The sequence below is a fragment of the Belonocnema kinseyi genome, chromosome 1 (genome assembly GCF_010883055.1).
Source record: "Belonocnema kinseyi isolate 2016_QV_RU_SX_M_011 chromosome 1, B_treatae_v1, whole genome shotgun sequence".
Lineage (NCBI taxonomy): Eukaryota > Metazoa > Arthropoda > Insecta > Hymenoptera > Cynipidae > Belonocnema > Belonocnema kinseyi.
In genome coordinates this window covers 27003952-27016920 of record NC_046657.1, presented here as the reverse complement: position 1 = coordinate 27016920, position 12969 = coordinate 27003952, and the positions used below count along the sequence as shown (strand labels likewise).

General features: G+C 24.3%; 1 protein-coding gene across 1 annotated transcript in view; it reads right to left on the bottom strand.

Annotated features, from left to right (window-relative positions):
- Window positions 1-5337: 5337 nt before the first annotated feature.
- LOC117174184 (transmembrane protein 68-like) overlaps window positions 5338-12969 on the bottom strand; it is a 44897-nt gene continuing 37265 nt past the window's right edge. The window contains exon 6 of the mRNA XM_033363034.1: window positions 5338-5716. Within this exon, the coding sequence (XP_033218925.1) occupies window positions 5600-5716 (117 nt within the window). The 3' untranslated portion in view covers window positions 5338-5599. The remainder of the gene's footprint in view (window positions 5717-12969) is intronic.

Genomic DNA, 12969 nt, shown 5'->3' with positions numbered 1-12969 from the left:
TATAAATCTTCCTAATTCATGAAATTTGACATGAATATCATGAAAATTAATGAATTTTAAATTTCGAAGTATTGGGTTAAAAGTTTTAATTAATTTGGGGCCAAAAAAAATCACATTTGAGAAATTTCAACGGACATGTTCACTAAATCGTTCTCTTAGTCAAATAAATTCACCCATGTTTTTTTATTTAAATATATATATTTTAGCCTCTGCTCTGAGGGTTCAAAGTTTTCTGATTCAAAGTAGAGAAATCCTAACACCAAATACAGGTTTGACCCTGAGAGCAGTTATAGATTTATGAACTTATTATTACTCTGCCATTCACTCATTGTCAGTGATCGGAACGTAATAATTAAGAAATTTTAAAATACATGCGGGAAATTCATTAGTCGAATAGAGTAAAATATCTCTAGAAATTGCAAACTGTACAAATATAAAAATAAACACTTAATAATATTAAAGAACAGTGTATAGATATTGCACTAAAAGTTTTATCTGTTGGAATATAAATATAATATGGTGAAGTAAATAAATTGTTACTTATAAAAAAATATCAAAAGATGAGAAATAAGTAAATAACAAAGATATATTTGGAAATAATCAAATACCTTTAGAAATATTACAAAATATATTAAACAGAAATATAAATTATACATTTAATTTTTTCTCTGGTATCTATTAAAATAACCATGTCTTACAAAGCGTGGATATTTTACATTTGTTATGAAATGTTGGCAATTTAATTTAAATTGAAACGGTTCTTTTCCAAGCTAAGTTTACCATCAATGCGCCTTAAAGGTGTGCCGAGAGTTGCTTACAGCGTTCCAAGTGGCTCTTGGCAAACTGTATGGGATGGTGCTATCTACGGGAAGCGGTGGGTAGAGGGGAAGTGACTTTTTTCGTCGGACGCGCCGTCTATATTTATGGCGGGTAACTAAGCTTGCACCGCATCTACGTTTATTCGCGACGAAAACTACCACCGCGGGCTGAGAGGCGCTTGTGTCGCTGAAACAATATGGCCGTCATAACCGTACACGGTGCTATGTGTTTATACGGAAGTTTGTTGAATTTTTAGTAATTACAAATTATCAAGCATTAAAAATATGTTGCTGTTGCAACTATATGCTATTGAAAAATTTTCAAATGCTAAGACGTCGTCACGGAATATGGTCGAGGGTCAGAAAATTGTGAATTCTGGTTTAATTTTTATGTACGGTGCAAGCTCTCGTTCGTCAACAAAAATTGAGCTGTATGCTCTGTGTCTAAAGACAAGTGCATTATCGTCGCCTGAGCCTCACATTTGATTCATTAACTATAAATATTTGTTCGCTACAATCCCCATCACGTTGATTTTTCTTAGATACTCCATGTTTAGATACGCCTGGTCCAATGTTTGGTATGTTTGTGTTTTCTTGAATTTGCATAGTTGATTTATCCACAGTCTCTCTTTTGCCAAATAAATTTATGCGTTCAATTTTCACTCCGCGTTGTGGAACGGCATGGAAACTCAAATTTGTGTTTTTATTTGTCGTGGAAGTACAACCTTTAGCACAACACTTGTTTCTGTGTTTTCCCTTACGATAATCAGGGAAAAAATCCATCTTGATATTATATTAATAATTGGCAATATTTGTTTTTAAATCTATCAACTATTTATTGTTTACATGCAACACCATTGATATGTGTACGGTATCATCCGCCATTAAAATAGCTTCGCTGACGGCCACCAGGTGTCTCATTGCAAATTTAAAGTGCGAATAATATCTTTGGTTGCTTACAGCGTTCCAAGTGGCTCTTGGCAAACTATATGGGAGGGTGCTATCTACGGGGAGTGGTGGGTAGAGGGGAAGTGACTTTTTTCGTCGGACGCGCCGTCTATATTTATGGCGTGTAACTAAGCTCGCACCGCATCTACGTTTATAATATCTTTGATGGACGACACATCTGCTTGCTGATCTGAATGCACGTCGTGCGTGAAAATATGCACGGCGTGCCTATGCCATGCGCGCATGGTGCACTAGAAATGTTATCTGCGATTCAACCTACAAGCCACAGTAATAAAGCTATTTTGAGTAATTTAAACGTACAGTAACCCAAATAGTTTTCAAACACATTGCTGAAAATTGTCTATTTTTAACTAATTTATATTTTTTTGTTACAAATGCATGTATTTTATTGCAAATTCATCTTTTTCTTTAGAGAATTCAACAATTTGGTTAAACAGTCATTTTTTTGTTAAAAATTCTTTTTTTTAGGTTAAAAGTTTAATTATTTTGTTTGTTATTCAATTTCTTTCCTGAAAATTTAATTACATTGTTGAAAATTCCTTTTCTTGTTATGGTTGAAAATTAATACTTCAATTAAAAATTCGCCTTGTGTGTTTAAAATTCAAGTATTTGGTTGAAAATTAACATTTTTTGGTAAAAATTCAACGATATACGCCTGTGGAAAATGGAACTATTTGCTTGGAAATTCAATTTTTTCGTTGAAAATTTGAATATTTTTTGAAAATTCGTTTTTTTTTATGAAAAATTTTTTCTGTTTTGTTGAAAATTTGTCTTTTCATGTTACGAATTCCACTACTTTGGTAAAAAATCCAACTATTTCGTTGGAAATTAACACTCTTTTTATTCTTTTGTTTTTAGTAAAAGATTAATTTTTTAAATTGAAAATATAACAATATTTTTAATTGATATATTTTTTTAATTAAAAATATAACTGTTATATTTTTGGTTACAAAAGTTAAAAATTCAATTATTTCTTTGAAAATTTAAATATTTTTTTGAAAATTAAAAAATTTGCTGAAAATGTCATTTAATTAAAAATTCATCTGTTTTGTAAAAAATGCGTCTGTTTATGTAAAAAAAAATCAACTACTCTGGTAGAAAAATCAACTATTTCGTAGAAAATTTTAATTTGTCTAGAAAATTTCCTTGTTTTTGGTGAAAAATTAATTTTTTGTATTTTAAATTTAAACTATTTGGTTAAAAATTAATGTGCGCCGTACAAAATTGAACAATTCGGTAAATTTTTTTTTTTAATTCTTCCGTTTTTTTTTTTTTAATTCGTCTTTTTATGTTAAAAATTTAACTACTTTGGCAAAAAATGCAACTATTGAGTTAATTTTTTTTAAATTCAATTTTAATTTCAATTTTAATTAATTTTGATAGTAAATTCAAACATTAGGTTAGAAATTTTTTTAATTTTCTAGAAAATTCTTTTGTTTTTGGTGAAAAATTAATGTGTGTTGCAAAATATTTAATATTTTATATTTAAATTTCGAAACGAAAAAAAAATGTTTTTTATTTTTTTCGTTATTAAATTTTAATTAATTACTTCGCGGACGTTAAAAAAAATTGGAAAATATGTTCTATATATTGAATATGTTTTGTTAAAAATTCAACTATTTACTTAAATATTGATGTACGTTGTACAAAATTGATCAATTCGGTAAAAATCAATTTTTTTAATTAATCAGCTTTATTAAAAATTCTTTTTTTCATGTTGAAAACTGAACCATTTAGTTGAAAATTACTTTTTTTTAATTCAACAATTTGGATAAAAATTAATGCGCGTTGTACCAAATTTACAAATTAGGTTAAAAAGTCATTTTTGTTGATAATTCACTGCTTTATTGAAAATTCGTCTTTTTATGTTAAAAAATCAACTGCTTTGGTTAAAAATTAAACTCTTAGGTTGAAAATTTAAATATTTTTTTCTAAATTTGTCTGTTTTTGTTAAAAAAATTATTTTTTTTTAGTTGAAAATTCAACAATTGTGTTAAAAATTAATGTAAGTTGTACAAAATTTAATATTTCGGTAAAAAGTCTTTCTTTTTTAATTAGCCAATTTTGTTTTAAAAATCCTCTTTTTATGTTAAAAATTGAACTAATGAATTAAAAATTAATTTTTGTTGTTGAAAATTCAACTATTTGTTTAAAAATTAATGTGCGTTGTACAAAATTTAAAAATTCGGTGAAAAAGTCATTTTTTGTTGATAAGTCACCTTTTTTGTTAAAAAATCGTCTTTTTATGTTAAAAATTCAACTGTTTTGGTCAAAAATTATAGTATTTAGTTGCAAATTAACTTTTTGTTGAAAATTCCACGACATACTCTGGAAAAAAATTAAAATATTTGTTTGAAAACTTTCTCCGTAGAAACTTCTACAACATTGTTCGAAAATTGAACGTTACAAAAAAAATTTTGTTGAAATTCTACGTGTTTGCTGAAAAAATTAATTCTTTCGTTAAAAATTTTAATATTTTTCGAAAATTCGTTTGTTTTTGGTGAAAAATTAATTTCGTAAATTGGAACTATAACTTTTCCATTTTTGGTTAAAACTGTATCTTTTTCAGTTCAAAATTTAACTATTTGGTTGAAAAATCAACAATTTTGTTAAAAATTAGTCATTCTTGGGGTGTGGGGTGGGGGCTTGGGGTGTGGGTATTTCATACCCCAAGCAATTTTTAAACTCTTATAAACCGTACTTAATTCGAAAAAGTTGAGTCCACTTTCAGTGGAAGTAAAAAATCGTGGGGTATTAAACACCCAGTGTGCACTTAGTGAGTGAAAAAGTTATTTTGGAGCAAATTTTTGTGTTTAAATTTTATTGATTTTTGTTTACTTTCTAACGTAAGTATATCACATGAAGTGGGATAATGTTTTTTATTCAACACTTTTTTTTTTTGTAGATGGCTTATAACTGACGGCAGCGGAAAAAATCTGATTCATCATTTTATCATAAAATTGACTTTTCAAATGTGCAAATAAATATCTTTTTTGAAAGCACCCATATTGCAATATTTTTTTTCAATGAAAGTACACTATTTTAAAAGTAAGCCATAAATTTTCAGCTTAAAATAATTAAAATTGCGTGAGTTATGAATTTTAAAGTAAAAACTCCATTTTTCACTTTTTTCAATAATTTTTTTTAACAAACTTAAAATAAATAAATGACTATAAAATCAACTCTACCTTATAAACGATACCTTAAACTATACCGGATAATTTTATTGTGACAAAATATTCAATAGGGGTTAAATAATACATGATTAAATACGCATGGGTATATATCACCCACAATGCACTTTACCGTCATTTTTACCATGTATGCACTTTGAGGGTTAACTAAATTATTTACAAAAAATTCAAATCAATTCCAAAAAAATTGTCTTTATTCTCGTTAGTGCACGTATAAAAAACAATAAATAAATCTGCCACATTTAAGTACATACACCACAACAAAAATCAAAATTATGCTCAACACACATAACCAGAATATGTTAAAAATTAACCCTTCACACCTCAAGCATAAAAATTTATAAATATGGTCTCCATCTCATTGTGCTTATCAAAATCGAAAACCTGAATATTTTTTTTTAAATAAAAGATTGACTGGAATGTTATTGAAAGTATTGCAAAATATGTTAAAAAAACATGAGCCTGAAATTATAAACAACTTCTAGCTTTGATTGCTGCTAATATTGCGAATCTATCACAATCTCGCGATTCGAAATTCTAAAAAAGTGATTAATTTATTGGTATTTATGCTATGTCGTCTTTTTTCCCTCTTATTTTTTTTTAATTTTTTTTTTTAACTCAGGTGAGTTTATTGGGACTGTCGTCCGCGTCATAAACTCTTTCCCACAATGCCCGCATTATACTTCCGGGCACTTTTTGATGTTCTTGTATCAATTCTTCAAGAGCGGCGGCAACCTGAGAATTATGAAAAATTGTAAGGAATTTTTCGTTTATTTTTTTTACACTTAATCCTTGACGAGGGGTTGATCACTCTCGAAATCTCGTGTAAAAATATTTGCGAATTATTTTTTATGTTTTTGAAATCCTTGCCGAATCTTTTGAAATATGTGATATATTTCAAAACTTTTAAAATGTTTTTGTAACAATTGTGAGAACTTTCAAAATCTTTGTGAAATCTTTCAACATCTTCGAAATGTTTTAAAATTGTGAAAATTTTTTTTTGAAATAATTCTGTAAACTTCTGGAATCTTTGCGTGATTTTTTTTTAAATCATTGAAAATTGAAGAAATTTGTGAAATAACTTAAATATTTTTAAATCTTTGAAACCTTTGCGAAATCAGTAAAACATTTTTAAGGCTGTGAAATATTTCGAAAAGTTTTAAAATTATTTGTAAACAATTGTGAAAATTTTTGAAATCTTTGCAAAATATTTCAAAATCACTAGTCTTTTGAATACTTTTAAATGTTTGTAAAATAGTTGTGATAACTTTCAAAATCTTTTCGAAATATTTCAAAATCACTGAAATCTTTTGAAATATTTGTAAAATAATTATGAAAATTTTCAGAAACTTTGCATGATTTTTTTTAAATATTTGAAAATTTATGAAATTTGTGAAATCACTGAAATATTTTTAAATCCTTGCGAAATCAGTAAAACATTTTTAAGGCTCTAAAATATTTGGAAATTTTTTAAAAATATTTGTGAAAACTTTCGAAATCTTTGCGAAATACTTCAAAATCACTGAAATATTTGTCAAATAAATGTGAAACTTTTTGGAATCTTTGCAACCTTTTTTTAAATCGCTGAATATTTATGAAATTTGTGAAATAACTTTAATCTTTTAAAATATTTTAAATCTTTGCGAAATCGGTAAAATATTTCTGAAACTGTGAAATATTTCGAAAACTTTTTTAAATATTTATAAACAATTGTGAAAAGTTTCTAGAACTTTGCGAAATATTTCAAAATCACTGAAATCTTTTTAAATATTTGTTAAATAATTGCACAAATTTTCGGAATCTTTGATGCATTTTTTGAAATCGTTGCAAATTTATAAAATCTGTAAAATCACTCAAATATTTTAACATTTTAAAAATTTTTGCGAAAATGTTAAAACCTTTTAAAAACTGTAAAATATTTTGAAATATTTTTAATATTTGCAAAATAACTGAAAATTTTCGAAATATTTGCGAAATATTTCAAAATCCCTGAAATCTTTTGAAATATTTGTGAAAATTTTCGGAATCTTTACGCGATTTTTTTTAAATAATTGAAAATTTATGAAATTTGTGAAACCACTGAAATATTTAAAAAGTTTTGAAATCTTTGCGAAATCGGTAAAAAAATACTTTTAAGGCTGTAAAATATTTCGGAATTTTTTAAAAATATTTGTAAACAATTGTGAAAACTTTCGAAATCTTTGAAAAATATTTCAAAATTACTTAAGTCTTTTAAAATCATTGAAATATTTGTAAAATAAGTATGAAAATTTTCGTAATCTTTGCGCGATTTTTTTTAAATATTTGAAAATTTATGAAATTCGTGAAATCACTGAAATATTTAAAAATCTTTGAAATCTTTGCGAAATTGTTGAAATCTTTTTAAATCTTTGCAAAATCGGTCAAATATTTTTATAGCTTTGGAATATTTCGAAAATTTTTTAAATATTTGTAAACAATTGTGAAAAGTTTCCAAAACTTTACGAAATATTTCAAAATCACTGAAATATTTGTGAACAATTTCAAAATCACTGAAATCTTTTTAAATATTTGTTAAATAATTGTACAAATTTTCGGAATCTTTGCACCAATTTTTTAAATTGGTGAAATTTTTTAAATCTTTGCAAAATTGGTAAAATATTTTTAATGCTATTAAATATCTCAAAATTTAAAAAACTATTTGTAAACAATTGTAAAAACTTTCGAAATCTTTAAAAATCACTGAAATATTTGAAATATTTGTAAAAAAATGTAAAAATTTTTGGAATCTTTGATCCATTTTTTGAAATCGTTGCAAATTTATAAAATCTGTAAAATCACTAAAATATTTTAACATCTTAAAAATCTTTGCAAAATAACTAAAAACTTTCGAAATATTTGCGAAATATTTCAAAATCCCTGAAATATTTTTAAATATTTTTAAAATAACTGTGAAAATTTTCGGAATCTTTGCGCGATTCTTGTTTAAATATTTGAAAATTTATGAAATTTGTGAAATCACTGAAATATTTTAAAATCTTTATGATCTTTGCGAAATCGGTAAAATATTTTTAAGGCTGTAAAATATTTCGAAATTTTTTAAAAATATTTGTAAACAATTATGAAAACTTTCCAAAACTTTGCGAATAATTTCAAAATCACCGAAATATTTGCGGAGATTTTCAAATTCTGTGAAATCTTTCGGAATCTTTGCACGAATTTTTTAAATCAGTGAAAATTTATTAAATCTGTGAAATCATTAAAACCTTTCAACATATTTTAACATATTTGTAAAATAAGTGTGAAAATTTTTCGGAATCTTTGCAACATTTTTTAAATAATTGAAAATTTATGAAATCTGTGAAATCACTGAAATATTTTACCAACTTTGAAATCTCTGAGAAATTGTTGAAATCTTTTTAAATCTTTGCAAAATCGGTCAAATATTTTTATAGCTGTTGAATATTTCGAAAATTTTTTTAATATTTGTAAACAATTGTGAAAACTTTCAAAATCTTTGCGAAATATTTCAAAATTACTGAAACCTTTTGACATATTTTGAATATTTGTAAAATAATTGTGAAAATTTTCGGAATCTTTGCGCGATTTTTTGAAATCTTTGAAAATTTATGAAAGTTGTGAAATCGTTCCAAATTTTTTAAATTTGTAAAATCACTCAAATATTTTAACATCTTCAAAATCTTTGCGAAATCGGTAAAATATTTTTTAAGCTATAAGATATTTCGAAATTTTTAAGAAATATTTGTGAAAACTTTCGAAATCTTTGCGAAATACTTCAAAATCACTGAAAAATTTGTAAAATAAATGTGAAACTTTTTGAAATCTTTGCAACATTTTTTTAAATCGTTGAAAATTTATGAAATCTGTGAAATCACTTAAATCTTTTAAAATATTTAAAATTTTTGCGAAATCGGTCAAATATTTCTGAAACTGTGAAATACTTCGAAAACTTTTTAAAATATTTCTAAACAAATTTAAAAATCACTTAAATCTTTTTAAATATTTGTCAAATAATTGTGCAAATTTTCGGAATCTTTACACCAATTTTTTTAATCGGTGAAAACTTATAAAATCTGTGAAATCATTAAAATCTTTAACATTTTTAAAATCTTTGCAAAATCGGTCAAATATTTTTAATGCTATCAAATATTTCGAAATTTAAAAAACTATTTGTAAACAATTGTAAAAACTTTCGAAATCTTTGCGAAATCTTTAAAAACCACTGAAATATTTGAAATAATTGTTAAAATTTTCTATCAATTTCTTGAAATCGTTGAAAATTTATTAAATCTGGAAAATCACTTAAATATTTTGACATTTTTAAAATCTTTGCAAAATTGTTGAAACCTTATAAAAAAGTTTGATATATTTTGAAATATTTTAAATATTTGCAAAATAACTGAAATATTTCAAAATATTTGCGAAATATTTCAAAATCCCTGAAATCTTTGAAACCTTTTAAATATTTGTGAAATAATCGTGAATACTTTCGGAATCTTTGCGCGATTTATTAAATCATTCAAATCTTTTGAAATATTTGTGAAATCTAACCCAGTGAAATTTTTGTGAAATTTTTTAACATCTTTGAAATCTGTAAAATCTTTTTAAACTGTTAAATAATTGTTAAAAATTTTTAAATCTTTGCGTGCTTTTTTTAAATCATTGAACAATTATAAAACATTTTTTAAATCTTTGTGCAATCGGTAAAATCTTTTTAATGCTATCAAATACTTAAAAATCACTGAAATCTTTGAAATATTTATAAAATCATTGTGAAAACTTTCGGAATCTTTGCACGATTTTTTTAAATCTTTGAAAATGTATGAAATCTGTGAAATCACTCAAATATTTTACATCTTTAAAATCTTTGCGAAATCGGTAAAATATTTTTTAAGCTGTGAAATATTTCGAAATTTTAAAAACAAATTTGTAAACAATTGTGAAATCTTTGCGAAATATTTGAAAATCACTGAAATCGTTTGAAACATTTTAAATATTTGTAATAACTTTCGGAATCTTTGCTTCATTTTTTGAAATCGTTAAAAATTTTTTTAAATCTGTAAAATCACTGAAATATTTTAACATCTTTAAAATCTTTGCGAAATCGGTAAAATATTTTTTAAGTTGTGAAATATTTCGAAATAAAAAAAAATATTAGCAAAAAATTGTGAAAACTTTGCAAAATATTTTAAAATCACTCAAATCTTTTTAAAACTTTTAAATATTTGTAAAATAATTGTGAAAACTTTCGAATTCTTTGCGCTATTTTTTTAAATCATTGAAATCTTCGGAAACCTGTGAAAAAATCTTTTCGAAAACGGTCAAATATTTTTAAAGCTGTAAAATATTTCGAATTTTTTAAATATTTACGAAATAATTGTGAAAACTTTCGAAATCTTTGCGAAATACTTAAAAATCAATGAAATCTTTCAAATATTTTGTGAACATTTTTTTAATATTTGCGCGATTTTTTTTTAATCTTTGTAAATTTCTGAAGTCTGTGAAGTTACTGAAATCTTTCAATATCTTTGAAATCTTTGCGAAATCAGTAAAATATTTTTTAAGCTGTGAAATATTTCGAAATTTTTTTAAACATTTGTAAACAATTGTGAAAAATTTCGAAATCTTTTGTAAAATATTTTTAAATCACTGAAATATTTTGAAATATTCATAAAATTTGCAAAATAATTGTAAAAACAACAAAAATTGTTCAAGTATTTGTAAAATAATTATGAAAACTGTCGAATTCTTTGTAAAATATTTTTAAATCACTGGAATCTTTTTAAATTGTGAAAGTATTAGTAAAATAATTGTGAAAATTTTCGAAATCTTTGGGCGATTTTTTAAAATTTTTGCGAAAACGGTAAAATATTTTTAAAGTTGTGAAATCATTCAAAATCACTGAAATCTTTTAAAACCTTTGAAATATTTGTGACAACTTTCAGAATCTTTGCACAATTTTTTTCAATCATAGAAAATTTATGAAATTTGTGAAGTCGCTGAAACCTTTTCACATCTTTAAAATCTTCGAAATTGGTAAAATATGTGTAATGCTATCAAATATTTCGAAATTTTTAAAAAATATTTGTAAACAATTGTGAAAATTTTCGAAATCTTTGAAAAATATTTGAAAATCACTGAAATCTTTTGAAACCTATTCAATATTTGTAAAATAATTGTGAAAAATTTCGGAATATTTGCGCGATTTTTTTAAATAATTGAAAATTTATGAAATATGTGAAATCTGTCAAATCTGTAAAATATTTTGAAACTGTAAAAATATTTGTGAAATAATTGTACAAACTTTCTAAATCTCTGCATGATTTTTTTAAATCACTGAAATCTTCTGTAACCTGTGAAATCACTAAAATATTTTTAAATCTGTGAAATATTTTACAAATATTTGTCAACAATTTTGAAAACTTCCGAAAAGTTTTGGTGATTTTTAAAATCATTGAAATCTTCGGAAATATTTGTGAAGTCTTTGTAAAAACATTTGTAATCGCCGAAATCTTAAAAAATCGTGAAAATATTAAGTTAATTAAATTAATTTTTTAATTGAAAAGATAAGTATTATATTTTTTGTTAAACAATTATCATTTTTAGTTAACAATTTAACTATTTGATTAAAAATTAATGTGCATTATGCAAAATTTACCAACTTTGTGAAAAAGTAATTTTTTGTTGAAAATTCTCCATTTCTTGAACATTCGTCTTTTTATGTTGAAAATTAAACTACTTTGATAAAAATAATTTTAAATTTTCGTTAAAAATTCGTTAGTTTTTAGTGAAAAATTAATTTTTTTCTTTGAAAATATAACTTTTCAATTTTTTAAAATTATTTGTGAAAAGATTCGAAATATATTTGCAAACGAAAAAAAAACAAATTGTAATCTTCTGAAACCTGTGGAGTCACTGAAATCATTAAAAAAATTTTTTTTAAATTTGTGAAACATTTCGAAATCTTTTCGAGATCGTTTGAAATACTTTAAATATTTGAGAAATATTGCGAAATCTGCGCGATTTTTTTTGAATCATTGAAAATTTCAGAAACCTGTAAAATCACAAAAATCTTTTAACATCTTTGAAATATTTAAAATCTTTTAAACTCTGTGACGAAATCTTTCGAAATTATTAAAATATTTGCAAAATAATTGTGAAAACTTTCAAAATCTTTCTGCGATTTTTTGAAATCATTGAAAACTTCGGAAATATTTGTGGAATTCTTGTGAAAATTGTGAACAACTTTGAAATTTGTTAAAATTGTGAAAAATATTTGCCAAATAACTGTAAAAATTTTCGAAATCTTTGCACGATTTTTCGAAATAATGGAAAATTTATGAAATCTGTTAAATCGCTAAAATCACTTTAAATCTTTATGAAATTTTTGAAATAATTTAACATCTGTGAAATCTGTCTAAATTGTTAAAATATTTGCAAAATAATTCTGAAAGCTTTCGAAGTCTGAAAAATATTTCAAATTCACTGAAATCTTTGAAATATTTGTAAAATAATTGTGAAAACTTTCAGAATCTTTGCGCGATTTCAGAAACCTGTAAAATCACAAAAATCTTTTACATCTTTAAAATATTTGGAATATTTTAAAATGTGTGGAAAAATCTTTGGAAATTATTAAAATATTTGCAAAAATAATTGTGAAAACTTTCGAAATCTTTGCGCGATTTTTGAAATCATTGAAATCTTTTCAAATTTTGGTGAAATCCTCGTAAAAAAACATTTGAAATGGCTGAAATCTTTTAAAATCGTAAAAATATTTGCAAAATAATTGTGAAAGCTTTTGAAGTTTTTGAAAAATAATTCAAAATCACTGAAGTCGTTGAAATACTTGTGAAAACTTTCAGAATCTTTGTGCGATTTTTTGAAATCATTGAAAATTTCAGAAACCTGTGAAATCTCAAAAATCTTTGAACATCTTTGAAATATTTTTAATACTTTAAAAGGCGTGAAAAAATCTTTGGAAATTATTA